Source organism: Charadrius vociferus, unplaced genomic scaffold, assembly GCF_000708025.1.
Source record: "Charadrius vociferus isolate BGI_N301 unplaced genomic scaffold, ASM70802v2 scaffold50, whole genome shotgun sequence".
NCBI lineage: Eukaryota > Metazoa > Chordata > Aves > Charadriiformes > Charadriidae > Charadrius > Charadrius vociferus.
This window is the reverse complement of record NW_009646445.1, coordinates 55,464-75,939: the sequence shown is the minus strand read 5'-3', so window position 1 is coordinate 75,939 and position 20,476 is coordinate 55,464. Positions and strand designations below refer to the sequence as shown.

Sequence of the window (20,476 nt, the reverse complement as noted above, 5' to 3'; positions counted from 1 at the left end):
CAAACAGATCTGGAGTGATCAGCAGAGAAGGTCTGCTGGACTACAGGGAGCATTCAAACTAAAGCAAAGCCGCTAAACTGAGGGAATTGCCTACACACAACTTTCCCCCACTTTCCCCACCAAAGGGCAAATCTCCCTTCTGACCCTAGCACCCGATGGCGTAACTTTTGCGGAGCTGAATGGCAAGTTGAGATCAGAAGCCCTCCCCCAACAAGAGTCACTTTTCGTCCCCCGAAGCAGAATCCTTTTGTGACCTCATGATTTGATAGAGAGTTTCCCTGAAATGCTGGTCCCGGCTCAGTCTTTTGGCTGCTTCTTTCAGCTCCTCGATGTTTTCAGCTTCTGCGTGTGAGTAGATGAAGGACTGGGACTGCTTCACTGAAACAAGAGCAGCACAGAAAGGTCAGCACTCTCCATCAGGGACACGAACTGAAGACAAAGCTTCACTAGAGCACACGAGCCACGCGATCAACATGACTGAGAACTTGGCAAGGGATTAGCTACCCATTGCACTCTGACAGCTTCACCTCACTGTTTTCAGAGGAGGAAAATGCTGACAGCATGGAAACACACTTTTCTTCTTTACAGCTGCCTCCAGTTTAGGGTTCTACATAGAACCGGATCTAACCTTGCAGGTAGCCACTCTGAGCACTGGATTGGATTGGACAATGCACAGGTGTCCCTTCCAACCTAACTTAGTCTATGATTAAGCATTCACATGAAGTCAGCTTTGAGCATATGAGGGTTTTAGGGGCCCAGGACTGTCACAGCAGTTACCTTTCAACATACATGAAGAGACAGGTGACCAGTATGCAGATTGAATGCCTGCTGTCTAGGTAAGGAAGCTCCAGGTTTCTCTGTAGCTTCGTTCTACTACTAGGGAATATGAAATACAAACCCCATTTTCAGACCTTACAGCTCTGTCAGCCCCATCTGCACATATCTGCTCTCGCAGGATATAGAGTAAGAAGCTGCTTGATACCTACAGTCATTCCACGAAGCACTGGCTCTCCGGCGGTGAAAGCGACAGCTCTTTATGCGACGAGTGGCAGCCTTTTGGAGGTACACAGAGTTCTTCATGATCACGGGCATCTTGGCCTCCAGCTCAGCATTGCGGATGCACTCTTCAAAGAACTCTGAGGAGAAGACACCACTGTGAGCAGTGATGGGAGAGACACTTCAAGCAATGAACCAGTCACAAGGACTGCATTTGGTGATGGGTTGATCCAAGTAATGACATTCAGCACCTCCCTAGATCTTCACAAACAACAATCCATGAAGCTCCAGAATATCATCAGAATGAACAAGTTCAAAGTGACAATAACCTCCAGTCCTCAACAAATGCATACTCAAATTATAGAAAGAACTGCAACCAACCATTCCCCATCAATCATTCCCACAACTACTCATGATTCAACTGCCAAAAGCCTCTCATATTATGATAAAAGTTCTCAACTGTCTTGCAACAGAGAGGTCTGAAGCCTTGCTTGTTGCACTTTCTTTGAAGGACTTTCAAAACCAGTCAAGTCCAACTGCAGAAAGGGAGGTGTAGGCAACACTGGCATGAGCACACACACCCAGGCCATGCATCACCAGGGATTTCTTAATACCACAGCAAATACTAGCGCATACGTACATACATTACAGGCTCCATGCAAAGCCCCGTGTCCAAACTCTGAGAATGTCCTTCTGTCCCAGTCTGCCACACAAGCTGCTTTTCCTGGTCCATTTCCTCTCTTATGGTCTAACCAGCTGTATTGGGTTTTACTTGGCAGGAGGGGTTACAGGGGGCTTCTCTGAGAAGCTGCTAGAAGCTTCCCCTCTGTCTGACAGAGCCAATGCCAGCCAGCTCCAAGATGGACTGACCCACTGCTGGCCAAGGCTGAGCCCATCAGCAATGCTGGTAGCACCTCTATGAGAATGTATTTAAGAAGGGGGAAAAAGATACTGTGCAGCAGCAGCCAGAAGAGAAGAGTGAGAACATGTGAGAGCAACAACTCTACAGACACCAAAGGTCAGTGAAGGAGGGGGAGGTTCCCAAACCTGACTCAAGCCAGATACAAAAAGGCAAAGGATCAAGGATAGACCGAGGAACCTGAATCTTACACCTGACCTGTGAACTGTAGTCAGCACAGCACAGCAGTGCTGGGCTGATGCAGTGATTCAGCTCTGAGTAAGGATCCAAACTTCACCTGCTGGGTCACCTACCAGCAAGTTGCTACAGCAACCACGATGCTCCTTAAACTGCTCATGTTCTCGTAACCAAGGCTGAGAAAATATTACCTTGAGGGGAAATCAGAGGACTCTCTAACTCAGACATAGTCAGTCTTTACAGCTTTGCCACAGCTTCCCTATTTGACATTTTGGAAAGCATTTGCTCATCCCTGCCCCTAGGCTTGTCTTCCACCCAACAGGGAAGGCTGGGATAACTTTGACCTCCTTTGAGGACAAAACACCAAATGCCTACATAGCACACTCTGGCACCTCAAAAGGAAGGTGCAGTTGAGATGCAAGAAATTTGGAGTGCACATTATGTGCAGATTTGCTAATTTGGGAACAACTTTTTGTGTCTGGGAAGACAGGTAGAATTATTTCCTCTCTCAGAGCTTGCTCATGAATAGAGAGGATGGATGACTGACTTACTTCTCAAGTTGCTGACATCTGCTTTCATCCTCTCCTCTTTCTCCTTGTTGCAATCCAGAGAATTTAAGCCTTGCTCCAAGCTCTGCAACGCTTCCTCAGCTTCTCTCAGTCTTTTCTCCAGATCCATGCGCACCTTCACCTCAGCCTGAGGAAGAGAATATGCATTGCTGAAAAACAGCTTATGTGCCAATAACCATCCTGCTAACTCACAAGGTCTTTGAGGGATGCACCAAGCAGATGAAAATGAAGACAACAGTAAGGAAAACCAGTAGGAATATTGTAAGACAACAAAAAAGTGGTTCCTCCTGTCTTCAGACAGAATCTGAGTTTGAAGTCCAGACTATTTGAGTAATTCTCCTTTACTCTGATTTTAGTTTTCACAGCTTCCTTCTCATTGTATGAACCAGTTGGAATCAGAGATGGTATTTCAACACATGAATTTGTGCTTCTGTGAGTACTTGCATCTGAGCAGGAACAGGAGGACATCTTTCCAACTGAGACGGAATTGAGATAAAGACAGTCAGTTCCCACAAAGGGGTGTACAGTACTTAGATTCAGAAACAAAAGAAACAAGAAAAGTTAGTCAGAAGTAAAGGGTGATATTAGCATTTGCTAAGCTACTACTGATGTCTATTATAGTTTAAGTCAACTTAGCTTTAGTTTGGCCTAGTGGAAGGTTACAAGGTGTAAAAATTTTGGGAGGTACAAGAAAAAGAAGAATTGGGGGTTTTTTTGGACAAAATATTCGTAGAAGGAGGTTGAGTGTCAAACAGCTAATAATTTTCCATTACTGTGATAATGAAGGAAGGCTGGTACCTCACCTGCATTCCTCTGCTTGTGAACCCAAGCTCACGCAGAGGTTCCTGAAAATTTGCAAATCTTAAGATTGATTCTCTGAGCACAAGTGAGGAAGGAAGATTTCTGCTGAGTTCTGCAACGTCCATACAAGCATTTCTTTGAAATAATCTTTATTATTTTACTTCTTTTTTTTTTTTAATCCCTCCATCTTTAGATGAAGCTTTCACAGTAGCAAATGAAAAGACTTTTACAGAATGGGTTAATCAGGCCTCAGAATGAGAAAATAAATAGTAGTGCTACATAGATACAACATGGCAACTTCACATGTTAGCATGACATGAAGCATAGCAATTGAAGATTTGCAACCACAAAATGAAAACAAAATAAAACCAAACTCCCCCACTTAATAGGGGATGAACTGAAAGGGAAAGTGAGAGAACTCTGAGCCCAGGGACAGCAATATGTGACATATGCAGGGGATACCTTGAGGTCTCTCTCTGTCTGCTGCTTCTCGGCGGTCAGCTCTGAGAGCGAGTTCTGCAGCGCTTGTGACTGGGAAGAGTAAAACTCCCGCTCCTCCTCCAGTGCTCGGGACCGCTCCTCGTTCTCCTTCATCCTGGTGCATGGCACAGCAAAGGAAGATGATCATTCCCACCCCAGCACAACTCACAGGAAGGAAGGGGGCTCAGTATCATGGTGGGTCATGTGTAACTACCCAGCTGCCCTGAGCAAAGAGGCACTAACAGGAGCTCTGTCTATGCCGCACTTCAATAACGCGGGCATTGCTGGAGGAAAAACAGGTGGACGGTTCTTTAACGGGACATTCTTAGCGCCCACAAGAGGTCGAGGAGCACCAAATACTTCTTATGCACAAATCCGTGAACACCAAATGGATTCACATGTCTTAGCCCTGACGTGAAAGGAGCAGGCCCAAGCGGCAACAAGGAGTTCAGCTGCCCTGCCTCCCTCTGCCCATCCTCTCTGAAGCGTTTATAGCCTGAACTCCTGCCAGGGGAACCAGACAAGCTTCCAGACTTGTCTTGTGTTGGCAACCAAAAAGCAAGTCAGCAAATAGCCACATCATTTGGCACCACTAAGCCTGAGCAGGGCAGAAGTGTCCTCTTCCTTTTACTACACCCAAGAATGGAAATGATAAAGGATCTTGGCTCTCTGCAGGTCTCAGGATAAACAGGGGAACAATTTTGAAGATATCTTAGTTTCAAGCCTGGAAATATTTAGCCATACACTTTCGGATTGCCTCCCACCTGTAAGGGGGAAAACTTCCTCTTTTCCCACCACCCTCTTCACACTGGATGGTATCTTGTCCCATAACCCTGCCTCTGGCATCACTGCAAGAGCCCCTGCCCCCACTCCACCTCTTCTCTGCCAGGAGTTTCTCCTCCAGAAGTTGCTGCATCTTCTCTTCAATCTGTCGCAGGCTGCAGTGCAGTCCCCAGATGGGGCTTTGCTCCTTGCTGGGGCTGGTTGGAGGTGGGAGCTGGCTCTCATTTTCTTCCAACATCTCCAGCATTTGCTGCTTTTCCAGGGAGAGCTCCTTGAAGAAGGGCAGAGATTGTGAGTATCAGCCAAGTCTAAAATTCCTGCTCCTCTTCCTGCCTGGATCCTCCCTACCGAGTCCCTCCATCCTGACATCCACATGCCTCATTCAGGTTAAAAACAGGAGAAACAAAATATGCCTCTTGAGGAGCAAGCCTCCCCCATAGCCTTCACTACGCAAGAGGATGAGAACTTGGAGGCTCCTTTGATGTGATATGCTTGTGAGATATGCTCGTTGGGGGGTCGGACTAGATGGTCTCCAGATGTCCCTTCCAACCCTGACCATTCTGCAAGGACCCAGCTCAGGGACTGGAGCCTTGTGCTTCTCTAGTGCATCACCAATGTGGGCAGCTTCCTCGCTTTCCCTCCTCCTCCCTTCAGGTGTCTCCTCACCTTGCTCCTCAGTGTGAACTAGAGGCATGCCCTCTGTGGTACTTCTACCTACGGGGTGGTAGGGCGTATCATGCTGTTTTCCTGTGAAGTGTTCAGTCCAGTGTGCAACTAGAGCATGAATGCTCCTTCCCTAACTTTCCAGTTCTTTTTTCATACCCATAACCGTGGGCAAGGAGAGTTCAAAGAAACACCGGCAACAGATTTTTGGACAAATTTGCAGGATCTGGCATGAACATTAAGGATGACATTGAGGTTTCAGCAGGCCAGCTGCGTGGAAATATCACAAATTATACACATTTAGAAAGGCCACCTTCCACCAATCCACCACAGTGATACCAAGTAAAGAAAGGCTTTAACATGTCAACACCCTGTTTCCTAAATTCTCATGTGGTACACGATTCCCTAGGAACCATGCTCCCTTCTGTGAACAAGAAATGCCTCTATGCTGCTCCACTTTCCACCAGGACTTAGGGACTTGCAGCTTAAAAAAAAATAATCAGAAAGCTACCACAGAATTATAGCCACGTTGGCTGGAACAGACCTCTACTAGGCTTCAGCCCAACCTCCTGTTCAGAGCAGGCCTGTCAACACAGCAAGATATGGTCAGCTGTGGCTTTCTACGGTCAAGTTGTGAAAACCTTCCAGGATGGAAATTACTCAGGCTCTCCCATTGTCTGTGAGGCCAGCCCTACCTGTCTGGTGAAAAATCTCTCCCTAGTGTTCAACCTGAGCTTCCCAAACTGCAGTTTATGGTTGTCACCCTGCATCACATAGCACACCTGGCACTTCTGAAAAGAGTTTGGTTCTGCTGGGCTCCGTGTGACTTCTGGTCCTTTTCTGAAGGGGATTTTGGTCTTCATATCAGCTACTGAATGAATCTTTCCACCCGCATGGGGCTTAACTCCAGCACTAACAGCTGTTAGATTCATTCCATGGGACAGCATTGCTTTTAACCCTGGTCAGTTCTCATGGATCGTTCCCAAAATGCTGTCACTCAGAGGGGAGAAGTGGTCACTCACCTCTAGGGTTTTCTGTAAGGACTGTGTCAGGCTTCGCAACTCTTTCTTTTCTTCCTCCACTCCTTTAAGGGAGCGGGCTGTGAGCTCTAGCTCCCTAAAGAAGCAAAAAGGGTGACAGCTATTGCAGGGGCACAGTAGCCCCACAGACGCCACTCAGACTGTGCAGGCTGTGCATCTCTTAGTGCAGGACCTGCGACCGGTGGTTGCTACAGGCAGCCCTGGAGAGTCAGGAGCTTGCCAGGAAGCATCACACCTTGAACACACTATGGGTGTCCAGGAACTTTACTGTGCCTCCTGATCGTCCAGACAAAACCAACTATTAGTGTGCTGCTTTAGCAAGGGCAGGGTCACAGCTGCAACTGGAAGAGCTCGGACAGGGCAGTCACATCTGAGCAGGTGTAGGTCTATGAAAACAAAAACCGTTTGCAAAAATCACACTGGCTTTTCTGAGATGGGAGAGAAAAGGAGAAAAAAAAAAAAAGGCAATGGCAAAACATGCCCTTTCAACACTCAGGGCAAAATACTTGGATCTTTCCCTTTCTAAACACATTTACCGTTCATACTTTTCATACTATAACTCTTAAAATGACAAAATCATTGCTAGTGAGGCAACTTCATCATCCACCCAGTGTCGTTCAGCTAATGGTGGAAAACCAGATTCAAATGCCTGCAGCCCACATGGCTGGTCAGTCAATCAAACGAATTGCCTCCCTGAAATCCTCTAGCGCTTGTCTGTTGCCATGCTACCCTGACTATTCTGGGGTTTGTTCACATCCCAGCCCTTTGAAAATGAAGTTGCTGGAGCCCCGGAGGCAAAATGAAACAAAGCTAAACTCTATTGGTCACACAACTGATAGCAAATGCAGGTAAACAGATCTCAACAGTTCCTGTTTCAGTATAGCATTTATCTCCTTCCCACATGCACAAAATAGGTGGATTTTACAAACTGTTTTGATTCACCACCACTGCAGCACTTCTGCCCAGTGTGGGACTTGGTGTCCTCTTCCTGCCCTGTGCAGTTTGCTGCCTTACCGTCTGATCTGTTCCTGCTCCAGCCGCAGCTCCCGTACCACCTCTTCAAACCGGTGCTTCTCTGCTTCCAGGACCTGGTTCAGACGCTCAAGTTCCTGGACCAAAAGAGAAGACAGGGATGTACTCTACTGACATGCTTAAAGCCTTCCCTGTTACCAATGCCCGGGACTTTTAACCTGAGCTACGTAGAGCCATGGGGTGTCTGACTCCACCACACTTTTGTCCAGGGGCAATTAGAAGGGATTGAAGGTCAATGGAGGATTTCTGGACATCTGGAAGTCCCAGCCAGGTTACCAGGCACCTGGAAATCCCAGACATGCTCCCTGCACAGATCATCTCTGCTGCACATATACAACAGGTCCAAAGCTCCCTGGGAAAGCTGGACTCAATACGCACGTACCATTTCCAGGCACCCACATGGGCAGGTACAGAAGCCCGGACAGGAATGTGACAGCCCCAGCACTGCTGTGCCTGAAGTGTGATATTTCTACTAGCTCAGCCTTGCTTCCCATCCCCACCGGGACAGGAGAACACGAACTGCACAGTTAGAGCTTTGCACAGCCTCTCACTGTCTTTGAGCTAATAAAACCGTGCTTAAAGAGCACTGAACACCACAAGCTATCCTCAAGCAGTGAAGCAGTCTCTTCCCCTAGTCTAGAAGAACCAGTTGTATTGAGACCTCCTGTGGATGGATGAAGACAGGGACAAAGTACAGCGAGGGTCCTGCTGCCGGTCAGGTCCCTTTGCAGCCTTAGCTGTGAGGCAGAACCCCTGCCATAGGCCCAGGCAGGTCGCAAGACAGCACTGACACCAGATAAAGTCATAATAAGACTCTGGTTCCGTGGCGCAGATACATGGTTCAAGCTGCTTTCCCAACATACTGCTCTGAAGCCTTCAAGGCTCACAGCAGGTGAGACCGCCACAGCTCAGCGAGATATATATTCATTCCCTCATCAGTAACAAACTCCTTCAAACTAACCTGGCCCCATCTGCTCTTTGTGGGCAATGGAGATACCATGCACAGCTTTGTAAGAGCAGAGATTTCTTCCAGGGTCTTTGGACAAGGGCTTTTCCCTCCCTACAGCTGCGGGTTGTGCAGCAGGCTACCTCACCAGAAAGGGATGTCTCCCCTCCAAAAGCATAAGCAGCTTAGCCCTAAAGGAACTTCCAAACCACCTTTGGACTTTAGCTCTTCAGAAACGTACACAGGAAAAACATAGGACTGAGAAGCCTAGGTCAGCATTGCTGACTTTTGCTAACGAGGGGCAACAGTCATTTTGGCTTAACTGGAGAAGAGAACAGGTGGCAGTCCGCAAGACTGCGATGTGGTGGGTCTACATCCACACAGGATTTCCTGCTGTGTAGTAGAACAACACATTTGCAAAGCTATGTTGCAACAGATGATGATGCTACAAAAACTGGTAAAGATTTGGTATAAATATGAGGATGAGCTCCTTTTATTACATTAAGCAAAAATAGGTTAGGAATAGTTTGGAAAACAATAACAAACTTGATAAATTAAGGTACAATAGTCACATCTAAGGGAGTGCTCTCTCTGGCTTCCCCTAGTGCAATGTCTATTATTCTCCCCATCTCTGGTCTGTCCAAAGAACAAACCACGTTGCTTTTTGCTGCTCCTTGTTTCTCACTGCAGTATCTCTACACTAGAACAACATCAGTTCCGTTTGTTTGCTTTCAAACTGTGGAGACAGACACATTTATTGCCAGAGTCCTCTTGAATCTGCCCAATAACAAGTGTTTAACTCAACCCAGTGAATATAAATTTAATCTGATCTTCCTCCCTGAACAGAATCACAAGCACGCTGCATAGAAAGCGCTTGGGAAGGGGAGCAGGGATACACCTCCAGGACCCATCCCATGGCACAACTCTTATTCCTCTCTTCATCCCCAGGGCCCAGCTGGAGGCTCCTCAGCCTCCCTCCATGAAACATGTTGTGTTCTCAAACCAACAACTCCTAGTCTCCCAGTCCTGCCACAGGGAAGTCAAAGGAAATTGGCTTGTGAAGAACGCTCACCTCTTTTTGCTCCCTCTGCAGACACAGCTCTTCTGTTTCTTCCATACAGTTATCTGCAAACACACACACACACACACAAAGGCCAAATGCAGAGAAAAGCAATTTATATCCTGGGGATATTTATGAGTATGAAACATTGACTGGAGCTTGAAAACGCAGCATTCCCTATTGCTCTGCAGGCATCTGTCTGGGAGGCTCCAAAGGCTGAGATGACACTAATGGGATGTTCTGTAATTTCCCTCCTGCCAAATAACTTAATAAACTAAACAACCATATTGCTGTGTACTGCTTCTAAGGGTTCCTCTCAATGTTCTTAAAGAGCTTTAACAAACTAACCTTTGCCATCCTCTATCTGGATCAGGAAAATAACCTTATCTCTGCTTCACACACGAGGAAGCAAAGGCACAGAAAGGTTAAGTGGGTGCACAGGGTCACACGCTGCGTAGCAGCAGTCAGTTCTCCTCCTGCAGCTCAGCGCCCCATCCCTACCCGCCTGGCACATCACCCTCTCCTTCAGCACCCTGGGTGTCACTGCCAGCACCCTGTTGTCACCTTTGGATGTTCCAGCCAAGCCCAGAAATCAATCCCTAAATTTAACCACAAAACTTTTAGCTGTGAGGAATACTTCCTCTCAACATAGAATCATAGAATACTTTGGGTTGGAAGGGACCTTTAAAGGTCATCTAGCCCAACCCCTCTGCAATAAGCAGGGACCATCTTCAATTAGATCAGGTTGCTCAGAGCCCCGTCCAACCTGACCTTGAGTGTTTTCAGTGATGGGGCATCCACCACCTGTCTGGACAACCTGTTCCATTGTTTCACCACACGCATTGTAAAAAATTTTTTCCTAACATCTAGTCTAAATCTTCCCTCTTTTAGTTTAAAGACACTACCCCTTGTCCTATTGCAACAGGCCCTGATAAAAAAATTTGTCCCCATCTTTCCTCTAGGCCCTCTTTTAAGTGCTGAAAGGCTGCAGTAAGGTCTCCCCAGAGCCTTCTCTTCTCCAGGCTGAACAGCCCCAGCTCCCTCAGCCTGTCCTCATAGGAGAGGTGCTCCAGCCCTCTGATCGTTTTTGTGACCCTCCTCTGGACCTGCTCCAACAAGTCGATGTCTTTCCTGTGCTGAGGACTCCAGAGTAGGATGCAGTACTCCCGGTGGGGTCTCACATCCATTGCTCTTGTCTGCTGAGAAGGATGCGTGCCCACCAGAGACTCTGCTCTGATGCTCACACTGTGACCTGATGTACCTGTGATGTCCTACGCTCTAACCTTAAGCAGAGGCTCTGCCTTAGGCAGCTCTTAGTCATGCTTACAGGAAACTAGACAGAAACACCTTCCTCATAGTTAAGCCCAGGGTTTAGCTCTCAGCTCTGGCACCCACTGCCCTGTGAGCACGGGCAAATTCACTGAATCACCTCACAATTAAGCCTTTCCTGTATCAGGTGAGGAGTATGCTATAAAGGACCCTTCAGGTCCTTTAAACTGGAAACCTGAAGGGATTACTACTGCTGACAGATTACTACCACTAGGAGGAACACAGACCTCTACCTCCTGCCCACACAGTGCTCCTGGAGCCAGAGCAAAGCTCTGCTGACCACCACTGCTGCCTTTCCTTCCTTCTCTCACCCTCTTCCTCCTTGCCAGGACCCAGCATAGCTGTGCTGCAATTACGGAAAGGCTCTTCCACCTTCCCTCTTCTGCCCCTCCTGGAGGGGCCAAGCCCGGGGTTTGATGGGCTTCACAGAATCACAGGGTTGGAAGGGACCTCTGGAGATCATCTAGTCCAACCCCCCTGCTCTGGCAAGTTCACCTACAGCAGATTGCACAGGACAGTGTCCCAGCAGGTTTTGAATGTCTCCAGTGCCGGAGACTCCACATCCTCTCTGGGCAGCCTGTTCCAGTGCTCTGCCACCCTCAAAGTAAAGAAGTTCCTCCTCATGTTTAGATGGAACTTCCTATGTTCAAGTTTGTGCCCATTACCTCTTGTCCTATCACTGGCCACGACCAAAAAAAAGACTGTTCTCATCTACCTGGCACCTTCCCTTTAAAGTATTTATAAGTATTGATAAGATCCCCCCTCAGTCTTCTTTTCTCTAGACTGAAAAGACCCAAGTTCCTCAGCCTTTCCTCATAAGAAAGATGCTCCAAAAAAATGTTCTTTTCTGCAAAGTCCCACCCTGAGAGAGAAACTTGGATCCCAGCTGGGTAGGGGGGCAAGTGGAAAGTAACTCCGGGGGGATTCAGGGAATTCCCCACAGCAGTGTTTGCTTCCTCCAGAGAGCCTTGACCTGCTGCCAGGAGCAGTGCCTGACCTCAAAGCTTAACTACAGGACGGACACAGATCATTGAAGGTAGAGCTAATGAGGCAGAAGCCTCAGCAGTTTTATTTATATTATATATATATATATATATAAATAGACAATTGCTGTCAAAAGAAAGTAACCGACTGTGACAATTGACCAGCTCTGAATGTTCTTGTCATGGACCAAAGAACCCAGTGAAATGTATATTTTTCTATTCCAAATATCTCCTGTTTGCCACAGAATGCATATTCGTCTATTCTTCCACCCCCTTGTCTTTTATTGTCCTGTGGCCCTCAAGTCTCTTAGGCTGTTTAGTCTGTTCTGGTGGTTGCAAAATAATGTTTTGACAAAAGTTTCCTGTTTCTAATTTTCTTTCTGCCTCTCCAGGTCCTCCTCTCAGCGCTCCCCGTTATCCCTTTGTCAGGTGTGGAACCACTCCTCCCCACCTGCCTCACAGATGAGCCCATCCATCAGCTCACACATGTGAATGGCGCTTAGATGGCCAGAATGAACATGCCTTGATACTTGAATTATGGTCACTGTTATATGTGAGACCATATACTGAGATCACGCCTGATCAGCATGGATGCTGAAATGCAAAAGGCTCGTCAAGATTCCTCCAGTGGCTTGATGATTAGGAGTAGATACCACGAGCCCCTGCTCAAGGCATCACCAACCTGGAGCACCCAAGGTTGCTGCTAGCTTGTTTAATGCAGATGACTGTCCAGACAACTCACAGGGCTCACACGTGTGACCAGCAGCCCCCAGGTCAGAAGGGATCTTAAACCTTGGAGAATGCTCTAATTTAGGAGGCATCTGGGTTAAAAAGGCAACTCTGCCTTGGCCTTGCTATAGGCAATGTGGGGAAGAGACAGCTGGACCTCCCAAGGCAATCAGAGCACCCAAGGTACTGCCATCCAGAGGCTGGTTTATGAGTAGGGGATTGGACTAGATAACCTCCAGAAGTCTCTTCCAACTTAAATTATTATTCGTTCATCTGGAGCAACTGCTCTCTCTCCACTGCCCTTGGTGAGAGCAATGACAAGTTAGCCATTGCTGTTAGACACCTCACACAAGCCCATGTAAATGCTCCCACTTTCAACAACCACTGTGGGCAAATGCAGACAAAGACCAAGCAAAGTAAGATGAAAAAACAGCTAGGAGAGGAAACCCCATGCATAAGAAGCTGTGATCAGCCTCAGAAATACCAGTCCTGTGTGATTCAGGGATACAAAGGCATTGGCTGTTTGCCTGGTGAGCAGCCGAAATCAGCACATCCAAACTTCTCAGGGCAGCAAACATTTGTACAGTCCAGCCATCCGAAGCTGCGGGACTGCAGCATGCTGGCCAAGGCACATTCTTCCTTCCACGCTCCACATAGATGTCCAAATCATACCTTAATATTTTCATGTTTTGACTCCTTTCAAAATCTGAAATTCAGCTGCTGACCACTCAAAATCTTCATCCAGTAAGAGTCAACAGTAAAAACCTGTAGGTGCTTGGCCTGACCACACTGACAGCTCCAGAAAAGCAAAATGGCTATTTTGGGGCTTATGGATTTTGGAAGTAAGAGTTTCCTACCTAAATACTCCTGTTTTTCCTTGGCCAGCTGCAGTCCTTGGGCTTCCAGGCTCTCGATCATGGCTTCTCCCAGCTGGGCATTCTTCCAGGTCCTAGGGAGAGCAGACACAAAGCAGACAATGTGAGAGAGCTGAGGGTCCCACAGAGCGAGGCAGCGGGTCTCAGCCTCGCAATCTACCAAGGAATTCAAACACACAGGCTCTCATCAGCTGTGACAGAGGTTCTTTAATCTTTTCTCCATGAATGAATTAAAGAAATTTCCCTATATTCAGCAATTTTATTTATTTACATGCAGAAGCTGTAGATGAACACCGCACAGCTATTCAAATGTTTCGCCAGTGTTTTGGAGATTTCTATACTGAGCTTAGTCTCAAGGGCTCTCCAGACCAACCCAGCACATGCACAGCCTCCAACTGCAACAGGACGTACCTGGAACCCATTAAATGTATCCCAACATGCTTAAGAACCAGATTTTTAGCTTTCAACTCAGCTAACTTCCCATCTGCCAGTGACATTGTCTTCTGCAGCTTTTCCAGTATTTTTCTGCTATCGCCACCCCTCCCCTTCAAACACTAACTGTTTATTGATTCCTTCCCACAGTCTTGTATCTTCAGCCTTTCTGGTATCCATCATCCATCCTGGAAGCAATCAATCACTTCTCCACTAAACTTGTAAGCCACTAGGATTTGGTGTCTGGCCCTACACTGTGAGTTAAGTGCCATTCCCTGGAAAACAACAGAGAACTGGGGATAAAAGCCAGATGAGATGCTGGGAAGTAGGGAGAGTTAAAGGAAGAATATATATTCAGAGTATTATTGTATTATTGTAGCACCATTGAGGATCTCAAGGTCTCTTGAAAACACTATGAAACTAAGCTCCAAAAAAATGCCTGTGGAGTAGATGCCCATTACTGACTGAGTTGATGGACAGGGTATGCTTTAATACAGATATTAAATAATCAAGGACATACAAATGAATAACAGAACCAGAAATGGAGTTTGCTGCTCATTTCTATTTGTGTTCCGTGAGAAAACAGTATCTACACAGATAAAATACGTATGTAAAATTCATCTCAATCTATTTATAGAGGTGTACATATAAGAACAGCAATTGCTGTTCCAGAAATTCTGCCATCTTTGTTAAATCCCTAGGGAGCTTATTAATATTAAATACCTGGAAGCCTTCCTGTACCAGGCCTCTTTGTCAGCCACTTGAAATTGTAGTTTTTCAGAAACAGGAAGTTGGAAACCTCTTATAAAACAATTTCAAGGCAACCTGTACTTCGTCTCTTAGCATATAAGAACAGCAATTGCTGTTCCAGAAATTCTGCCATCTTTGTTAAATCCCTAGGGAGCTTATTAATATTAAATACCTGGAAGCCTTCCTGTACCAGGCCTCTTTGTCAGCCACTTGAAATTGTAGTTTTTCAGAAACAGGAAGTTGGAAACCTCTTATAAAACAATTTCAAGGCAACCTGTACTTCGTCTCTTAGAAAAGCCACACACATCACCCCAGGGACCAGGCAGCTCGCAGCTCCAGCAGCCCAAGTGCTGTATTGTGCTGTTTGCAGGCAGTTGGTTTCTTTTCAGCTAACGAGCATCTAGGATATTTCTCAAGTGCAGAGGAAATTAGAATGCTAATTAAAAAGGTGACATTTTGCCCACAGGTAGACATCTTCATCTTGAGTGAGAACATGTGGGTGTGAATGTGTTCTTCCACTAAGGTTCTCTGATACAGGATAAATCTGATCGCAGAGAAACCAACAAACAGCTCAGGGGGGCAGAGTTTATTATACGATTACTTGGAGGGTTTCAAAACGGCTGTAGCCTTTAAGGTGTTTGTTTATTAGATTCACTTTTTCAGTGCCCCCTCCCTTCCCCAGCCTAACAAGATGTTTCCCTGTCTGTAACTCAAAGGTTACTACACTCACTGCTGAATAACTTGCAAGATACACCCGTACCACTGTGTAGCATTTAAGCTTTTATTCCTCTTATCTGCTGGAACCAGTGCCGGTGTGTAACCACATCTGCAGGGAGGTACAGGCTCTGACTGCAGCTGAGGGGGGAGCGAGTGCTTTTCTTATTTTGTACTTCTTACCAAGTGAGTTTTCACCAGAAAAAGCCACCTTGCTTGAAGTGCTGGAAAGCACAGGGTCAGGAAGGCTCTTGGGACAAGTAGAAAGTGTCCTTATAATATAATTGTTAAAAAAACAAAACAAAACCAAACAACCCACACCCAAAATATCTCCATTTGCTACAGACATCTGTTCCAGTCCTTTTGCAGCACTGGGAACATCTCTAGCTTTACCTACATTTTCTTTTTCTCAGGAGCACTCACAACCAATTTTTCAAGACACTTAGCACTTCATGGTCCACAGGACATATGTGCTATGTTACCTAGTTCTCTCCAGTTAACAACCCAAGATGGATAATTATCTATATATTCATGGATATGAGGAAAGAGGGGAAACAAAGGTACGGCCACCTAAGGAGGCAGGCTATATGAAGGTAGGGCTGCCTAAATAGGAGGTGTGAGGGTCGAGAAATAAAGGAGCATAATTTTGCCAAGGGCCTAAAGGAGTAGAGATAGGGAATAGACCTTTGTTTAGAAGGCAACAAGAAGCAAGTAGGAAACGGCATCCTGGGTGATTTCATACATACTGAGTCACTGGTAGAAATTCCCAAGTCTGAACTGGTTCTTTTCCAGCAGCAGCCATAAATATCCTCCAGAAAACAAGAAAGAACCAGGACAACCCAATTTATCCTCCTTCCCCAAATGCCAGGTCATTTTTTTTTATGCCAATCACAAAATGGCCACAGCAGCATGCCACGCATATGGCATGGCAACTGCTAGCACATTTCTCAGAACAAGCACTCAACATTGTTCTCAACTGTGCTCAGCCATGTCCTATTTCATGCCTTTCGCCCGACAAAAACATTTGGCAATTTCTTTTATACCCCCCACTGCCCACCAAGTCTCCCTTCAACCAGTGCAGATAGTGCCACTATGGGCACAGAGAACACACGTCTGCTCCTCTCCCCCACCAGCCACAGCAAAAGCCTCCCTCGGCTGGATGGGGGTCAGGGCTTTATGCTTTGATGATCCGAGGGGCTGGAGCACCTCTCCTATGAGAAGAGGCTGAGAGAGCTGGGGCTGTTCAGCCTGGAGAAGAGAAGGCTCCGGGGAGATCTTATTGCAGCCTTCCAGTACCTAACGGGGGCCTACAGGAGAGCTGGGGCAGGACTTTTTACTAGGGCATGTAGTGACAGGCCAAGGGGGAATGGCTTTAAACTGGAAGAGGGCAGGTTTAGATTAAACATTAGGAAGAAGTTTTTCACTTTAAGGGTGGTAAGGCACTGGAACAGAGAGGTTGTTGAGGCCCCATCCCTGGAGGTGTTCAAGGCCAGGCTGGACGTGGCCTTGGGCGACCTGGTCTAGTGGGAGGAGTCCCTGCCCATGGCAGGGAGGGTGGAACTCGATCTTCAAGGTCCTTTTCAACCTAAACCATGCTATGATTCTATGATCGCCCTCCTTTGTGCACTTCTGAAAAGCTTTCAGAGTCTGGCAGGTGCGGCAAGTCCTAGCCACACCACCTTAGGAGTGTGGAGAGACCATCAGCTCCCCTCAACATTGAATAAGCAGTTTTCCTCCCAAACCAGGAGGCTCAGGAAGGAGTGAAGAGCTGAAGGCATCACTGAGCAGACTGTGATGGTGGAGGTGATGAGCAGTTGCACAGGCAGACACACACACACAGAGAGCCTCAGATGTAAAGAGGCAGCAGACAAAACTGAAACAAAGGAGAGAGGATAGAGAACGTTTCCTCATCCTGGGTTCGTTTTTAACTCTTCCCCTATTTAACAAAATCTCAGTCTATGAAGTTGGGGTTTTTCAAGGGCAGGTTTTATTTAGTTTTTTTCCCCTTTTGTTGGTTTTAGATAATGAGTAAGACTGGAGGATGATCACAACAAACCAAGTGCTGCAGTGCCATCAGCAGTACAGTCTCCATCTAGGAACAACAGGACACTAAACCAGGTTGCCTAGAAGATTTCAGCTGTGTCCTTTTAGCTTTCCAGTTCATGGCAGATCAATTTACTGGCCCATGCTGTGCCTTTCTGGCTGCTGCTTGGCTCCCAACCTGACTTTGCAAACATAAATCACATAATCTGTGCTTTTCCTCACATGCAGCCCATCATCAGCACTGGTTAGGCCATCACTGGAGCTGCATCGCTCTCCTCCTCCTCCGGTGCAAGAACACCAGCAGCGAGGGGAGGGAAGGGGGTGTCTCAGGCAGGTTTTCAGCCCAGTGCAGCCTGCTGTATGATAGCAGCCACCTCTCTACCTCCTGTTTTAAACACTAGTGCTGGAATATTGGAGCAAGGACTAGAGAAAACGCTGGCTCTGTGAAACAAGCAGCCGCACAGGACTTGCTTGTGAGAACACATCTTGAGGTCCTTTCCTCCCGTACACGCTTGAAAGATTAATTTGCCCCCCCCAAGTTATTGCCCTTGGCAATAGTTAATGCTAACATTGATGAAGGCAAGTGCAGGCCTGCACTGCCAAAGGAAAACCTCCAAATAACTCAAGGGCTGAATCTGGGTCTGTCCTTCTCCGCAGCGGCCGAACCTGCTCATGCTGAGTGGGTAACAGACCTCTGCCTTGGGTCTTGTGTCCCGTGGGGCTCGTGCTCCCACGGAGCTCTAACAGATTGCTTTGTGTTGCAGTTCATAGCTCCAGCACCAAAGCCAGGCTGACTGCAGCAGCACAGAGCTTGGCTTGGGCTGGTCCGCTGTAACACTGTGCTCCCCGTTAATTACAAGTGAACGTTTTCAGCCTCATAGGGTTGGAATTAACTGAGTGTTAGAAAGGCAGAGCAAAGCGCTTGTTGCTGTAAGTCTCATAGATGAAGAGTAGGCTCTGCTCTACAGCTCTGGAAGTTTCTACCTGGCTTAGGAAAGTCAAATCCCTGTTTAAGTGCTACCTCTTCCTGCATGTGGTGAAATTTAGAAAGAGACAGCTCTAGTTTTGTAGGACAGCTGCTCATTGTACCTCCTGGTGCTGAGGGACTGCAGAGCTGGTGGCCAACAAACTTCAAATCTCTCCAGCATTCTCAGCAGACTGTGAACTCAGCACTGTACACATTCAGCAACCAAACCCTCTCACCCTTCTGGGTGGGCTGGAAGAGCTTTGCTAACACCTCCTCCCCTGAGATTTAGCCTACCTCCACATTTCAGAATTAAGCTGTCTCGAGAGGCCAAATCCTGCTGCTGTGTGGCCTGAGTGCCCTAGGATCTGGGCAGGAGGGACACACACCCCATGGTCACACGATTGCCTCGGGGCCATTACCAACATCTCTGCATGACCAGTACTGCTCAGGAGAACAGGTTCGGGCTGCTGAGGTCCCTGCTCACCAGCAGGGTGTAGAGCCACATAGACAGCTGCTCACTAGCTTTGTGCCTTGCCTGTTCTGCTCTTACCTTACCCCAAATTCACACATCTGCAGGCCAGGGAGGTTTTCAGCAGATGACAGCCTGGGGTTGTTAGCAGAGTCACACTTACCACACTGCATACCAACAGGAGAAGCTCTGTGTCAGCTTTCTCACTTGGGGAGAGGATGGGTCCTGGAGCCAAGTAAAGGTCTCGCTAGTCTTGGGGACCTTCTCTGCCTCCCTGTAGTCCTTCTAGACAGGCTTTTCCCTCTTTATCCATTACACAGCTACAGAGCAGATCGAAGAGAATAACAAACAGAAAGAAGCTTACACTTTTCCAGACTCCTGTAGCATCTCCAGCCACTGAGCCTGCTCAAACTCTGATTCGGCTGCTAGAACAATGTTACCCTAGAAGAGGGGAGGGGAGAGGGAAAAAAACCAGGATTAGCAAGGCTGGTGCCTTATGTGCCTCTGCACACTCACAGCATGAACTGAACACAGCTATGGTGGAAAAAGAGCCCACTGCAGGCTTCCACCTGCGTGGGCAGCATCATGTGGGAGCAAATATGACCCAAGCCTACCACACATCAGAAAGAGATGCACACGGCAAGTAGTCAAGGTAGGAATAAAATGGTAGTGCAACATGAGCTCTAGGGCTCCTGAATATCTGTCTACTGGTCTGCTGGTATCATAAGACCTGCTGTCGGAAAGAGCAAGTTTCCTTGTTGGTTGTCAAAGCAGGAGCAGCAACAGAACCTTGAGGGGACTTGGGATTCTAAGCCACCCTGTCTCTCAGGATAGTCTGCCCAGAGAGGGTAGGCACACGCTGGTGGCGTGGGAAAGACTGCCAATCCAGCTCTGCTCATCAGCAATAAAACGTTTTGTGGTGGTGGCTTTGGGGAGTGGGGGGCTGTTGAGAAGGAAAGAAATCTACTTACATGGAAGTCTTCATGAGAGATCTTTATGGCATAAGGCATGTTGGGCTCTTCTTTGGGCTCCACAATGCAGCCTCCCAGGGGTATGACACCCTGGGGATGAACCAGAGCACTCCAATCAGTCAGCAGAATCAAGTAAAACTATTAACAACTAACCAGGAGCTGAACTTTCACCCTTGGTCACTTGTGGGCCCCTGCCCTGCCTTGGCTATCCCAGGAGGAACAACAGACACACAGTTCCTGAAAAGCAGAGGGGCTTCCGCCACCACCAGTGGTATCTGACTCTCCTGCATTTAGTTTGGGGGGGAAGGCCTCTAGCTAGAACGTGGAAGTGGGAGCTCTTATCAAGCAGGTGGTGATCTCTGAAGTTGCAGAGTCACAGTGCGGTAACATAAGGCAGGTTGTGCATCCATTACAGTCACCAGCAGTAGGTCAACACCCCACACATGCTGTGTGGGGACGGATGGGTGGTCTGCTACCCCTAACCAGGCTAGGTGAAATCAGCACCTTTGGAAGCATGTGTGCTCCGTCAGCCTGCAGTGACTACAGAGAATAAGAGCAGACTCAGAGCAAAGAGTCCCTCCGTGAAAGCTCCAGGTGGCAGAGCTACGGAGACAGCTTCTTGGGGCTGAGGCCCATGGGTCAGCAGGGGCTGACTGTGACTGCTTACAAGTGCAAGTAGAGGCTAGGAACAAGCAGCAACCAAAGCTGTTAGACCCACCACTGGTTTTGCCAACAGTATTCTCATAGC

At 47.5% G+C, this 20,476-nt stretch overlaps 1 protein-coding gene across 1 annotated transcript in view; it reads right to left on the bottom strand.

Moving 5' to 3' along the window:
- Positions 1-209: 209 nt before the first annotated feature.
- Positions 210-20,476, bottom strand: part of PLEKHD1 (pleckstrin homology domain containing, family D (with coiled-coil domains) member 1) — a 29,327-nt gene continuing 9,060 nt past the window's right edge. The window contains exons 3-13 of the mRNA XM_009882066.1: positions 19,729-19,818; positions 19,122-19,198; positions 13,365-13,456; positions 9,479-9,531; positions 7,443-7,537; positions 6,411-6,504; positions 4,818-4,996; positions 3,925-4,057; positions 2,644-2,788; positions 987-1,136; positions 210-378 (exon numbers count right to left, since the gene is read on the bottom strand). Coding sequence (XP_009880368.1) covers positions 218-378; positions 987-1,136; positions 2,644-2,788; positions 3,925-4,057; positions 4,818-4,996; positions 6,411-6,504; positions 7,443-7,537; positions 9,479-9,531; positions 13,365-13,456; positions 19,122-19,198; positions 19,729-19,818 — 1,269 coding nt within the window. The 3' untranslated portion in view covers positions 210-217. The remainder of the gene's footprint in view (positions 379-986; positions 1,137-2,643; positions 2,789-3,924; positions 4,058-4,817; positions 4,997-6,410; positions 6,505-7,442; positions 7,538-9,478; positions 9,532-13,364; positions 13,457-19,121; positions 19,199-19,728; positions 19,819-20,476) is intronic.